The sequence below is a fragment of the Strongylocentrotus purpuratus genome, unplaced genomic scaffold (genome assembly GCF_000002235.5).
Source record: "Strongylocentrotus purpuratus isolate Spur 01 unplaced genomic scaffold, Spur_5.0 spur5_contig_857, whole genome shotgun sequence".
Taxonomy (NCBI): Eukaryota; Metazoa; Echinodermata; class Echinoidea; order Camarodonta; family Strongylocentrotidae; genus Strongylocentrotus; species Strongylocentrotus purpuratus.
The window spans coordinates 675,014-690,498 of NW_022145565.1; the positions used below are offsets into that span (position 1 = coordinate 675,014).

Sequence of the window (15,485 nt, forward strand, 5' to 3'; positions counted from 1 at the left end):
AGGTAAATCAGGGATTTGGAAACGAGAACACAAGTCAGACATGATTTTTGTGAGATTGTGTTTTCGTTCATATTTCTTTGTATTGTGTATATTATGAATGTGATGGAGGGATTTAGAATAAGTCTCTATATGCCATCACTAATCTGATTCTATTATGTATTTCATGAGAATAAATGTCTACATTATTTAACTTCCTTCGTTATTGAGTGAGGGTATATCTATTGGGGAGTATTATGTGATTTATACTAAACATGCCAAAGCTGGGAAAGATTTCAGTAAATAATCATTATAATAAAAACATTGGATAAGACGATCAGAGGAAAAGGAATTATCATAACTGATTGTGTGACTTCAAGGGAGATAACAGTTCGAGGAAAAAAAATCACACTACACGAGGTGTTGATGTGTCTGAAACAGCAGGAGCGTTTACATATACATGCTACCATGATGATGCACTACAGGTAGTAGAAGAAACAGTATGAGCAGTAGTAATAGTAGTAGCAGTAGTAGTGGTGGTGGTGGTGGTGGTGGTGGTGGTGGTAGTAGCAGTAGTAGTAGAGTTGTAGATGGGGTGGTGGTATGTATTTGTATTTGTATTTATTAACATTTATTTCCTTCTCAACAGTACAATATAAAACACAATGTATATATACATGATATATGTAACAATTATTTCAACATAGAGTATACAGTAAATAATTCAGATACGGAAGGAGGCGAAAACCCGGAAAGCATAGCTTGAGTTGGGAACGCCCATAACAAATTAACACAGTTACCGAGAGAACATTATAGATATTATTATGAAAATTACATTTTATATAACAGAAAGTTGAGAGGAAAGAACAAAAATAGTAAATGGAATAGAGAGAAGGAAAAAAAAATGAGGAGAGAATTAAGTATAGGAAGGCATGTTCACTTATACAGAGAAAATTACTTCATTAATGTAGTAGTAGTAGTAGGCTCATATAAAGATTGACCGAATATATAACTAAAACTATCCCACAGCCTACTCCGTGTATGTCACTTGTATGTCTTCCGAATGTCACAGTATCGTTATACAGACGCACATACAAGATATACATTGTATGTTTGTCAAAGACGAAAATCCTTTACCTACACTCTAAGAAAAAAGGGTGCAAAAAAGGGTGCAAAATAAGAGTTTGCACCCTTTACATAAAAATGAATCCTATTGAAAGAAAAGGGGTTCAGAAAAGGGTGCAATATAAGATTTTGCACCCTTCCCACAAAAATGAACCCTACCGACCAAAAAAGGGTGCTAAATAAAAGTTTGCATATTGCATGCATTCATGATTACTTTCCACGTGTTCACATACAAATACATTTATCATGATTTGTTGAGCAAATCATGACAATGCACATCAATTTTGTGATTTCTTTTTTCCTTTGGCAATCATTAACCAATAGATTATTTTGTCTGATCATGTTACAATTACATTCACGTTTTAGCAATAGATATATTGATTATACGATTACTAACCAAGAAACATCATGCATGTTTAATATGTATTTGTGTACGAGCAAATTTTTGCCAGTATCCCTCGATGATGGGTGCAGGATTGCACATTTTAAAGGGTGCAGGATTGATAGGTGCTGCTATTGCATCGGTTTGCACCCAAAATGGAGCAGGATTGAACCATTAAGGGTACTAACATGTCTCCTGAAAGGTGCAATATGGCACCCTCTTAAAGGGTGCAGGATTGAACCCATAAAGGCGCTGCTAGTGTTGCATCGGTTTGCACCCCTAAAGGTGCAGTAATGAACCATAAAGGGTACTATTTCCCCTAAAAGGTTCAATCTGGCACCCTTTTAAAGGGTGCAGGATTTAACCCGTAAAGGTGCTGCTATTGTTGCATCGGTTTGCACCCCTAAAGGTGCATACTTGCACCATTTTTTCTTAGTGTATACATGCAATGACAGGTATTCTTTTTTTTATCAAATTACTGTTCCTGAAATCGCACCTACAACCTTTGCGTTTCAAGTCAACGTTTGTAGTAGGTCCATGGTTTAATCCACTCCACTCTGACACCTCTACATATTGATAACTTCGTTCATGACCACTTTCTCTCTCTCTCTCTCTCTTCCATATTATGTCACGTTCGTTGGTTGGATCAAGAGATTCATATTGCGTGGGACTTCCTTCAAGATTTTACTCACAGGATATCATCCCTCGATCTATCTCAATCTTCACTGTGTGAGATGCTTTCAGACATTATGATACATGATGAGCCTCAATGTGAACGCATTGAACGGACGCGTCTCACAGTAACCATCGTTCTGCACAATTCATACAATTACACAAATTAATATACCGGTACAATAAAAAAAGATATTAATTGATTAGCTTTGCAACACAAGATCAGCTTTAGGCATTACATCAATATATTGATGAAGAAAATGTCGGATATCAGGAGCCATCTTTTAAGGGGTAATTAAACATGAAGTTATTTTGATATGTAAATTTGCTATATACCCTAAAACGCGTGTGGAAGGAGGAAATTAGGGAGGCACAGACATCTATATGACTGTATGTAAAAGTAAATGGAATGGACAAACTGTCACAAAGCGAAAAGAGCAATATATTGAGCCATGTGCCTTTCTATCTGTGTTACAAGGGAAAGAGCAAAAGAGAGTGGTATATGCATGTGGGGAAAGGCTTTTATTCTGGTATTTCTCTTTATGAAAAGGCAGAAAGCCGTATAGATAGAGGTTATACCACCTCGGATGTGTTATCCTCTCACATCATAAGATAAGAGGGTGGGAAGGAAAGTACTCGAATTGCTGACATTAGTAACCAGTTCACGAGCACTCAAGGCAATATGTCGGTGTACATTCATCTGGAAGAGAAATCATAACTCTCAGGAGGGTGATTCTCCATGCTAAGCCGCGGTAGTAAGCGCACTTGTTTTGCTTTCTCTCTCTTGATTCGTCTCAACATTCATCCCTGTTATGTCCGTGTCTATTAAAATTAAAAGGGAATCTACGCGCAGGGATAAACTACAGGTGCGAGTTATAAAACATGCTGTGTAACTGTGACATTAATTACGTGTTTTTGTTTTATTTTTGTGTGCATGCGGTTCACCTGGATGCTATCAATCACTAATGTGCCATATAAGAGAAACAAAATGGAAAGTCAGCCTCTCATATGCGATAACAGTCGAATCATTCGTCACAAGTAATCTATATTTTTTAAACATATTTGTGGCTTACACCCAGTTAATAAGATCGATTGATCGATCTGTATTGAAAAACAAGTCAGAAACAATCTTGGAACCAGCGGGACTTGAACCTGCATCTACTGCTTGCCGGGCAGCGACTCTACCACCAGGCCATCACTGGTCTTATTTACTGGGTGTAAGCCACAAAATGTTTAAATAATTGAGATTTCTCCCAGGAAGCATTACATTTATATAAGTAATTTATAGTATCTACCCACTATCTCATTAGTATCACGTCTTGCTACAATGGTCAATTTAGTTCTTCAATGTGCTTTCCGTTGTCCACCATCGTTTATATTCATTTTCCACAGAGAGATCGCACTGGTTTCAACAAGACAGGCGGCAGACTTTTAATCCCCTCCTTCATGTAAATTAAACTTGGCAGATAGGTCTTCCTTATTTCAAAAGATGACTGATTTACAAGCAACCTCCTATCCAGGTTCTTTACCCGCCTGCGGAAGGCTGGAGAGGTTTGTGGTTGCGGGCTATTGAACTTAATTTTTGTTGGAAGCTAGGTAGGTAATACCTGGTAAAAGGGGAAGTCCCTGTCGGAATATAACCTGAAGATCAAATCTGTGGTCTCGACTTCACATCTTGAGAACAAAGGAAAGTTCATCACTACTACTGCTTTAGATAGAAGCCTTCAACAATCTAAACATCAAAATAATGAAAATACTGCTTTCAAGTTTTGAGAGTTGCTTATAATTTCCCTTTGGTAATAATGCTCACAATATATATTTTGTTTGCTATAGAACTATTTGATGGACTTTGATTTCGTTTCACGCTAAATTAAGAAAGAATAAAACTGGTCAAAACAGATGTTTACGAAGCGCATTTAGAAAAGAGAGAAACAAATATGCATATACAAAAGAGACATGTTTCTCTTTGAACACAGTGAAAGAATAATTGCCATTGGATTACCTTAATTGACCTGTTTGCTTTCTAAATCAGTTTGAGATAAAGTCATCTAAAATTTGACTATTCATTTTGAATTGGAATAAGTTATAAATAATAAATTGAAAAGGGAGTCAAGTATGTATTAAATTGATTTCATCTCATTTGTGAACGGATGATATTGGCATGAAGTCGTCGTGCTTAGATCTAAAATCTTACAAAAAGGAAGAAGCAATGATGTACTAAATTTTAGAATTTGACGTTCATTGTTCTCAGCTTCACCGGCTCCTTCATTGTTTGCATTACTAGATAATTAATTAATAAATAATATTCCTATTGGTCACCTTGTTCATCGTTATTTCAGGTATAAAGTAAACACAACTTAGTAGGTCTTGATGAGTGTTTAACTTTGATAATTAGGGTAGATGATCGTCTACCCGCTCGTACCAGTGGCGTACCAAGGGTACACTCAGCATGGTCAGGGGGGGGGGGGACAAAGGAGTCTACTTGGTTAGAACTGTGAGGAAACTAGGGAGGATCCGAGATCGGCATGATCTTGATGATGGGCGGGGTAGAATCATTGCTTTTTAAATGTTTTTCTCCTCCCCCCTCCCCCCCCCCCCCGTTGTCCCCATCTCTATGTGTCTTATAGGTATACTTGTGTGTTTGCCATTTGTGCAATGAGTGGGGAACCAACCCGGTGGCAAGGTGATTGGATTACAGCATTTGGCATAGATACGATTAAATTCCTAACAACGGTTATGTGTAAAAGATGTCATAAATGAAAGGTCAAGTACCTGTGTTAATTTCATTCGCTCTTACAGTATGGTGGCTGATTGTCAATCATTAGAAGCACAAGTTCGAGATACTTGTTGCAAATGAAGCCTACTGTGTATTATCATGACGAAAACTGAAGGGGCATACAAGTACTTGATAAAACCTCTTTCGCGCTACTACTGACCGTATTATAATCTCTACGAGTGCTATCTGATTAATCTCTGATCATACTAGAGGCCTATTTGACATCTCATTCATCATATCCAGAAGCACAATGTATTTGACTGTGGTGAGTGTACATAGTATCGAAATTGTACCTCTGTAATCAATTAGCACATCGTTATCTCTCTGTTAACACTGTGTCATATCGGATGTTTACTCTCTGATAACCAAATAACGGTTCGGTCATCATTACCTGTTTAAGTCAGGGTTGTCTTATATTTGCTCAGTACTTCATTATGTCCGTTTGAAAAGAAATTCCTGTAACCCCCTTTAATGAGCATCGGTTAGCTACGGCCGCGTCTGCACGATATGATAACTCCAATTACCTAGAATCTGTAATAATGTTTCAATCAATCTGAAAACTATTCTGAACATTTTTCAATTTGAAATGAGTAGGATTTCAAAGAATGATCGCTCCAACCAAACCATCTAACTCAACTAGTCTAATTATAATAATAATAATTCCACTTTTATATAGCGCTTAATACATCTATGATGTCTATAAGCGCTTTGCAGATATACATTGGATTCAATACTTGCCCGCACACATTGTGTGCACAATCTCTACTCCCTGCGGAGCATTCCAGCCAGGCGTTATTCGGCGCTCACAACTGTTCCATAAATCAGTAAATATCCATTTGGAAAAGGAGAACTCCCTACTAGTGATCAAGTATTAGGAAGTTTGAGGCGATACATATATTACTGCTAAATAATTAATTTATAGTCCAATTTAGTATCAGAATTATGACCAACCCGATCACTAATAACATTTCAACAGGGCTATTATACATAATTGTATATATACCTTTCTCCCAAATAACGCGATATATAAAATGTAGGATTGTAATAATAGTTATATTTTGGACGGAGCATTTCAATATTAGACGTTGGTGACAGTATGAGATTGGCCGATAATGTTTTCTTGCTACCAACTTGTCGAGAAAAACAAAGTGTCGTGTTTGCAATACTTTGTGGTTAATATTTGTTGTAACCTGTAAATAAGCGATGTTCAATGATAAAATCTGAAAACACAGTTATGACTGTAACCTATAAAAATGTAATACTCATTTAAAACCGATCAAAACCACAATATGGGAAGAGGTTGTATAGGAGAAAACATAGAATGACTCCCATAGCGAGATTAATCAGGCACTTTCACAAGTTCGATTTCTCTCTTGAAGGAGTCTGTCATTCTGTTTGCCAAAAGCATGCCTTGTGGTATCTACATTCCAGTAAATACTGACATGAACATGACATAAAATAGATTTAAAAAGATTCCCTTTTCAAATAGAACTCGCAGGGATCGGAATGGGTTGGTAAGAGGGTTGGAAACTCTATGGAAAGAATACTAAGAAAGAAGATAGTACAAAGAGTTGCCAACTTTTAAATACTTTTCCATACGAACTGAGGTCAATGAATCATGATTGGCTAGTAACGGAATGGTGCTGAATCAATACCAATTCATTGAAATATTAATATTGTTGTAGTAAGCGTTGGCGGCATTATCAAGGAAGAGCTTCTGTTTAAGAATGGACCTGTTATATCAGTTAGACATATTTATTTTTTAAAACCTGGTTCACAGTAATTTATTGACTCCACTGGGTTCGGTAAAGCCTTTTCGCAGTCTACATGGGCTTTTCTTCATTTAAATAAGAACTTAAATTTGCCCCTTGATTTCTTCGCTGCTGTCTTCTGCTATATGGCAGTGAATAGAAGTGATACGAACAACTTATCGATTCAAAATTAGGGTTTGGAATAATAGAACGTAAGAACGGCATCTGAAAGGTACTATGTCCCATTTGAAGGCCAAAAAAATGAAAAGGTTAAATTCCAACGGCATTTGAAAGATAATATTAATTTAGAAGTTCCCTAAAAAAAGGGGGGCTTGAAAATGTCTTTAAGTGGGAAAATAAGTCGACTATTAGTTGTCGAATCGACTTAGGAGCTATAGAGCCAGTAAGTAATAGTCTGATTTTCAGACCATTGTACCGAATGGTTGTACGTTTTATGCTGTGCAAACATTCAATCAGTTTAATTTTGGCCCATTACAAGAAGTGGGTTATTGATGTAGACAAATGCTCATGTACCCTTTACGGCTCATGTTATGTATGTTATTACCAAAGATGGAAAAAGCCAGTCAGTCACTCAATAGTGCCTGACAGTGAAGTCTAGCAAGTAAACAGGTTTTCTTGCATATTTGAATATTTGGACACTGCTAACGTTTACATTTCACAGATAGAACATACATGACATATTCATAATTCCTGCAAAGTTCTACAGCATTTGAGGTTGGCTGCAAAAGGGACATAGTATCTTTAAAGTCAAAGTCTTGTCAATTCTTGCTGCCGCGGAAATAATAGAACGTCGAGGAATTACAGAGGTCGTAGGTCCCTGTAATTATGACGTCACTGATTCCGTCAAACCTTCATGCCAACTGTCATAGCAAGGAAAGTATCATTACAGAGGGCTAAAGAGAAGCAATAAAGGTCAATATGACACATATATCAACTATCTCTTCAGATAAAAAGGCTTATATTAAAATGCCTATCGGAACCGGTAATACTCCACTGCCTCGTACAAACTTTAGCAAAATGAAAGGAAATTGTTTATAAATTCCGATGATAAACTAGCTACAAAAGAAAGTCTCTATCGGACTTCTTAGATTTCACGTTTAAACCAATTCATCCTTACTTGACAGTTTCATTATCATTACTATTTCTGATATTAGATTTTTTTAAAATAAATAACTCTAGCTAATGAAGGAAAAAATCGAAGAGAGAAGAGTGTTAGACAAAAATGATTTCATATAATGTTAGGACAAATCAAATATGATGATGATAAAGTGGAAATGTGAAAAATACTTTCCAAAAATTCCAAGTGCAATGGCAAAATGCAAAACAAACAAACAAAAATAATAATTTATTTGAATTTGAAACATATGCGTCTTCTTCTTGATGATAAGCAATTGCAACAATGTAGCCTTGGTGTGCACAATGTGATCATTCTGAAAGAATTTAGTATGATATGAATAAATAGAAACCTTTATGTAATGTTTGTTTATTTTGGTACTTACAGTTTCTTTGTAATTACCACAAGCTTATCCGCAAGCCATCATCATACTGTCCTCTTCTTTCTATGCTTTCAAAAGTAATGCATTTTACGTTTTGACCTTACCCGAGAAAATTGCACCCTAATACCTTTCGTTAATTCCATAATTGGGGCTAATTTTGAAGAAAACACTTGCCTTTGTAATCACCACTCGACAATACAATGATACCCACCCGGCCAAGCAGAGTAATAAAGGGTTTATTTGGTAACCAACCACAGTCGGATAAAAAGATTTCACATCTTGATCAGGAATCTCTGAATGACAGAGATAATTAGATTCTGATTACAAAACATCGACGCATATTGCGTGGAGCTTTTATTTGGTCTGTAAAAAGGCAATTTCAAGGGATACAGTTAATGGGTAGAATTTGAAGCAACTCTTTCGATCTTCAAAATAAGCATTATTGGTTGGCGTTTGATTTTCTGGTTTGAGATAAGAAGTGAATATTTACCTCCAAACCGTTAAATAAGGCACGATATAGTGTGAAAGTACGTGATTTGCAGCCTAACATGGGCATAAAAGATTTATTGTATTCATTGTATTCAGAAAATGTAGGACCAACGAGTGACAAGAAATTAAGAAGATGGAACGGAAAGAAGATTGGTAAACTTGCTGACACAGGTAGATGGCAGAAATTGAAAGAAAGGGAGAAAAAGTAATTTAAAGAGAATGCTAGAGAAAAGGAAGAGAGGGATTTGAGATAAGGAACGTGGGGGAGGGGGGGGGGCTCACGTTTAATTTTAATCGATACCGAAAACATGTATATAGTATGATGGAAGCAATGAGGCTGACTAGCGATGTCAGAAAAACATCGAAACATTAAATTAAAACAAATGTACCTAAAGGCGACCTCGTAATTCAGTCAAACCTATTTTTAGCGACCACCTGTCTGCAAACTTCAAAGACCACAATTTTCGTTTCCCTTGAAAATAGTTTCTCATATTTGAAACATGTACATAAAAGACCACTTGTCTGTAAAGACCACTTTTCTTGTCTCCCTTGGGTGGTATTTATAGACAGGTTTCACTGTATACAAAATGAGAGATAAAAACAGAGAGAGAGAGAGAGAGAGAAAAAAAAAGAGAGAGATCTGGGGACAGAGAGAGTGAGGAAGGGGGGGGGGGGGAGTTATTTACTATGTATCATAGCCCCTTGGTAGCATGGACCTGACACTATTCGGAATATACGACTACATTCACTGACCTGGCCTTGTTCGCTCATCTTCAGTTCCTTCATTTCCTATCTTCTGTCAATTTCTTCCTTGTTGTATGGTCCTTGCCCTATTCTGTTTCTAAACCCTATGATATCTATCTTTCCTTCTTTCTCCTCTTTCTCTCTCCCCCTCTCTCTCTCTCTCTCTCTCTCCCTCTCTCTCTCTCTCTCTCTCCGATAATCTGTACGAGGTCAGTGGGAAGTCATTCTCTCCATTCATTATGTAAACTTACCAGTTTGTGCCATTGCACTATACACGGTGCCTGCCATAACAAGGACGAGTAGTAAAGCGTGTTTCCACGTGGATGCGACTTCCCGCTGGGCCCGTACTCCCGGCATGACAGTCTGACAGTGTCCCGATACCTGACGCATTCCCACACCAACCATATTATCCATAGTGAAAAGAAAGGTAGTACAAAAGTCCAAATCGAATAGATTTACAAAGTTTCATAACCTCCTGAGTCAATTTCCTCCAGAAAGTTGCAGAACGCAATTATGTGACATCCGATTTAAAACGCGAGTGAGATGAAATAAACGATCAGTTTTATACATATTATCTTAAATGGAAGTAGCATTTATTCCGAAGCACGGTAAAGCCGTGGGGATCATTCAATCCTGACGAAATAAATCATTTGTGAAGAGTTCATGCACGTACTAAGATTCCCATTTCACGAGAAAATTGCACGAGAGATTGGCTTAGTATTAGTTCGTGGTCTCAATCGTGCTGTCCTGCATTATGCGACAGTCGTGAAGTGACATCTATCTACTAAAAGATGGATGCTAAAACATTTTACCAAACAAGACACACGCGCATAAACAAAACTTGTCATCACATGCGTCCGTAGGTAGAAGACAAAGTTTTCTTTGGTTGTTTGTAAATCAAAGACGTGTTTTCTAAACAAAGCAGGGTGGGCTCGAGAGAGCGCCAGACGTACGTGAAGTCAGTCAGTGAGATGAAAAGCGTTTGTGATAGACAACTTACACAGATGGTCTTCTATCAAAACAAACCCTTTCATGGAATGATTGCTTGGCTCAGGTTCATGGAAGACAGGTATGTCAACTTCTTAACTTTCAAGACAACGCAATAACATTTCTATTGATTGATAAACCTATTCTTCGGATGTATTGCTCGTCAGATTTCACTTTGATTATAACGATCCAACTAAGGGCGGAGCTGCTAGCTGACAAGGTTTGACTAATTTTCGTTGTAAATATTATATAAACATTCAAAAATAAAATCAATTTTGTACGAATAATCGATGTACAAACATGTCTACGGTGGATCACGGAACTGTAGTAACAATTTTCTGATGGGAAGAGTCTAAAACTGAGATGGATGCCTTTGATGTCTCCTTGAGTTTATATCCAGGTGTTTCTCAATGGCATCACAATCAGAATGTTTCCCTCTCAACGTTGCATTGTTGAGATTCCAATCAAAAGTACATGAAGTCTGTTAAAACATTTGTCCCTACTCTCCAATATTATACAAATTAGTGTCCATCTTTCTACGCTCATAGACCAGATCGAGTTCACACAATTGATTCCTATTTCCCGTGTCTGTTGGAGACATCACTCCGTATTCTCTGGCTGTTGACAGGTGGGGTAAAGGCCCTCAATGCTTGATCGCTAAAACAGCCTCCTCGCTCAACAGCCTGAAAATGAGGAATTACCAAACGACAGAGAAGTGTAAAATAAATTATCATCTGACGCTTTACACACGGCGGTCGATCTAAATTGCCTTATTGTAATACAGACACAGGAGAAGCAGAATAAGACTGAATGACTGTCAGTGTGTGTGAAACAACATTACATCAATCTCGGATCCTTGTCGGAAGATAATGCTCTTACTTTGAGAGAGTTTGACGATAAGTTGTCATGAAAGTATGAAATCCTGTCTAACAAACCGTGCTGATGATCACAAAGCCACCCTGGCTTGGGACTGGTACTCAATTCAACAAACTACGTCCACACCGAGAGAAAGTGGATAATCCTCTTTGAGACAAGCTCCTTACACCATGTTCACAAATATGTCACTGCATTCACTGATAAGTCACAAGCCCTGCTTCATTATCAAACTCTTCATGCTTCGGCCACACACAAGTTTCAAATATTCTCCTCTGAAACTTTATTTCCTTTACTTAAGAATGAAATGGATAACGGTGTGACGATGAAGAAGATATTGGAGGCACGTCTGTGTTGCTTCATTTCCATCACCATACTAACCTCGATTGAATGAAATGAAGGCAAAGTGAGAAGAAATCGTGTTGACATAGTCTCGTCACCATGCTCTGTCCCATAGATATTGCTTGTCAAGGATTTAACTTCACAATTATAGAATATTTCCTTACGAATGAGATTGTCTAAAAGGTTGCTATTTTTTCAAAATGTCGCATATTTTGCATTAATAAAAAAGAAATCCTTTCAACTAGGCGGAAAACAACTTGTTTTCTCTTCGAAATACAAAGAGTATACCCCCTTAGTAATTTAATTGACTTGGATCTAGGCTAGTTTCCACAGGCAGGGAAGATCTTGTGAGTCATTTAAAGTTCACGACACGGTTCTTTCTTTCTTTAGCGGTATAAAAAACCACAGCAAAGGATGTCACTCGTAAAAACTATTCGTAAAAGGATTTTTGGTATTCTTGTTATCACTTCTCACCTATTATTTGGACCCGTGAGAGATCGGAGTCCCAATGAATAGATTTACCATGGATAGGGATCATTGAGTGAGTTCAAAAGACAAACGGCTGATTGCACGAATAGTCAGATCCTTTCTCTCTTAAAAAATCAAACAACCATGCCTCTGAATAGCATGCATGAATAGAGGCATATAAATGGCTAGTAATATATAGAACTAGAATACTTTTTACATGTAGATTAGGTCCATTCAGGGAGGTGAGCTCCCTGGTCAAATCAACTCTTCAGATTAACCCTGGTGTGGAGTAAAATATTTCTACCGAGCTGGAGCGGTAGAATTAAGAATTTATGAAAAACTGCAAAACTTGAGATGAAAAATCAATATTTTAAGACAAGTTTTATTTCTCGATGTACTATGCTCTCTACCCCGAAAATCATGTCTTGGTAAAACTTGTATCACCACTATGAGCGACTGAGGAGGGAAAACGCTACAGTGCTACCATTTCGATATTCTTTGGGCTCTAAAATAGATTTGTCACAAAGATCTTTTAATCTAGTATTATAATGTTTATATTAGGATTGCCTCTGCGGAGAGTTGAGTCCAGATACACCAGCGATAATCCTCTGTTTAACATACACACACGCCACTCCCCTCCATATTTTTTAACTAAAATTTTACTTTCAATAGGATAACTCATTGGTCAGTTTGGTTGGTGGATATGTTGCAATATTACATGCTCACATTTGCCGAAGTAAAAGTATAAATCTAACACTAGTGACTATAACTTTGAAAACATCTGCAGAAGTGCTTCCTTGTTCACAATTACCTCTTCATCGTCCAGCTCTCTCTGCAGGATAATTTTAAGAAAATGTCCTTTTCTTCTCTCCTGAATCGAATATCTTTCCCTCACTTTTATTTCTCATTTGTCATGTGACTCTTTGACGTCAGTCCATGTGACTCTGTAATAAGGCCTGTTTAATAGTCCCCCTCTTCCTTTTTTCTTTCTTTCTTTCTTTCTCCCTCACTCCACCCCTCCCTCTTCTGTCTTCAATTATGACCCTGTATTAATTATCGCTTCTTTCATCGCATACCACCAATACCTTGGACTGAAATGAAGAGGGGGTGCTGACAAAGATAATGCACGTATCAAGGTCCGTCTAGATTAGAGGTGATATATGGGACAGTGGTGTACAATGTGTGCGGGGATGATGTCTCTTCATATCGATAATATCAATTATAATACCTCACTTGACTTCTTAAAAACATCTGAAAATAAACTCTACAATAATTTCTTCATGAAATGAGAGAAAGCACCCTGTACTTTGGAAAACGTGCCATAGAAATCCATTTATCATCATCAATATGTCATTATAATCACTTTATATTTGTCATTGTACACTTCTTTGTATTATTCTGCTGCGACATGATATTTGTTATTGTTTGAAAAATAAAACAAAGAATTGTTGTATGACAGATGCATAAATAAATTCAATTCAATTCAATCAATTCAAAGACTACTAAACAATCGTACATACATTGTAAAAGGGGGAAATGAGTAGAATCAAGAAGTTTGTTGGTAACTTCTTGGTAGAATGAAACAGCTAGTGAGAGGATCACATCAGTGATCAAAAGAGCCTAAGCAACCAGGCGCGTACGCAGGGGGGGGGGGGGGGTGTTTGGGGGGGTTAAACCCCCCCTTTGGTATTTTTATGTGTGTAAACCCCCCTAAGAAATCCCTAAACCCCCCCTTTGTTTTTTTTGTTTTTTGTTTTGTTTTTTTAATTATTAAAAAAAAAAAAAAAAAAAAAATTACCCCCATGGCTGACCTAAGAAAGGTGACCTTACCCCCCCCCCCCCAACGGAGAAAAAATGTCAAATTTTCAAATTTCGAGACAAAAAAAAAAAAAAAGTGTCCGCTTACCGCTTAGACCACTGAGCGACTTTTCGGCTGGCTGAGTCGTTGCGATTTTTTTTGGACTCCCCCCCCCCCCCCCCCCAAAAAAAAAAAAGAGTCCGGAGCTGCTTTGAGATGATGTTTTGTAGATGGAAACGACGAAGAAAACAAAACAATTTGAAGAAAACTAAATTAATAGCTGCAAAGTTAAACTCTTATATTTCTCTTGAGAACACCTACCTGATTTGAACGATTAATCGTAGCTGTTTGAAGAATAACACTTTTTGCGCTTTAGAAAATCTCCAATGATAATTAAAAAAACTTGATTGTAGTGTATTTTAAAAGTGAGTGCTGGAAAAGATGAGATGAGATAGTCTATAGGTTTGGTCTTGAGGAAAGGAACAAATACCCTGGCACCAAGAAGATCTCTTAATTCTTTTTCCATTGAATACTGGTCTAATCTGGAATAGGATTTAAGGCTTGGATACAAGATGATGCAGACGTGAATAGGGATTAATCTATGTACAATGGAACAGGAAGGGGAGGAGATTGAAAGGAAAAGTGAACGCTCTGTCGAGTTAGGTCTGTGAAAATGAAAGCAATTATTTTGCTCTCGGAATCATGTTTTTTTAAAAGAAATAAAACCTTTTAGGACGATGAAGAGGAAGTAGATTATGTCCTGAAGGCTTGGTAGAGCAAGGACTGTTGGTTTGTTTTTTACAAGAGGAAGCGACAAAAAGAGTTAAGTGATAGAGAATGAAAGAGAGAGATCGGAGAGGGAGAGATCAAGAAGGAGAACGTAGAAATATAATTATAAATAGAGGTATGGTGAAAGAAATATAGAAATAGAACCCCCCCCCCCCCCCAAAAAAAAAAAAAAAAAAAAAAAAAAAGTTAGAAAGAGGAAAAGAAAGAAGGAAGAAAACAGCAAAAGGAAGAGCTTGATCGAAATATAGAGGGAAGATAGATAGAAAAGGAGAAGGAGAGGAAAAAGAAGAAGTAGAAGAAAAAGCAGAAGAAGAAGAAGAAGAAGAAGATGGAGCTAAAAGAAAAAGGAGAAAGAGAAAGAGAGAGAGAGAGAGAGAGAGAGAGAGAAAGAGACAGCAAAGCATAACAATTCTCTGTATTTTTTTCAATGCCGATTACCGTGTTTTGTATGCCTTCTGTCATAACAAATAGGCTTTGCCGCATTGATCATGGTGATAATTGATTTTCTTTAAATACATTTAAAACAAAAAAAAATCTATTTTAATACTTATCTATCTATTTATAAGTATCATGATTGTCAGTTGTAGTGGCTATGACGACAAATAACATTCAGAGCATTTAGAACACCAACACGTACTCTACTTCTCTTTAAAAAGTGAAAGTAATTAAGATTTTGAGGTTACTACGTACAATGATGCTAGCAAGAGATCAAAATATTCACTGAACTAGATTCTTTCTGAGAAATTCCAACGCAAGAGGGAGACATATACCGTACAGCAATGTATCAATTGACCTT

General features: G+C 37.1%; 1 protein-coding gene across 2 annotated transcripts in view; it reads right to left on the reverse strand.

Moving 5' to 3' along the window:
- Positions 1–11,683, reverse strand: part of LOC100891163 (von Willebrand factor D and EGF domain-containing protein) — a 73,785-nt gene extending 62,102 nt beyond the window's left edge. For both annotated transcript variants that reach the window (XM_030996999.1, XM_030996997.1), the window contains exon 1: positions 9,684–11,683. In XM_030996999.1, coding sequence (XP_030852859.1) covers positions 9,684–9,846 — 163 coding nt within the window. In that variant the 5' untranslated portion in view covers positions 9,847–11,683. The remainder of the gene's footprint in view (positions 1–9,683) is intronic.
- Between the last annotated feature and the right edge of the window lie 3,802 nt (positions 11,684–15,485).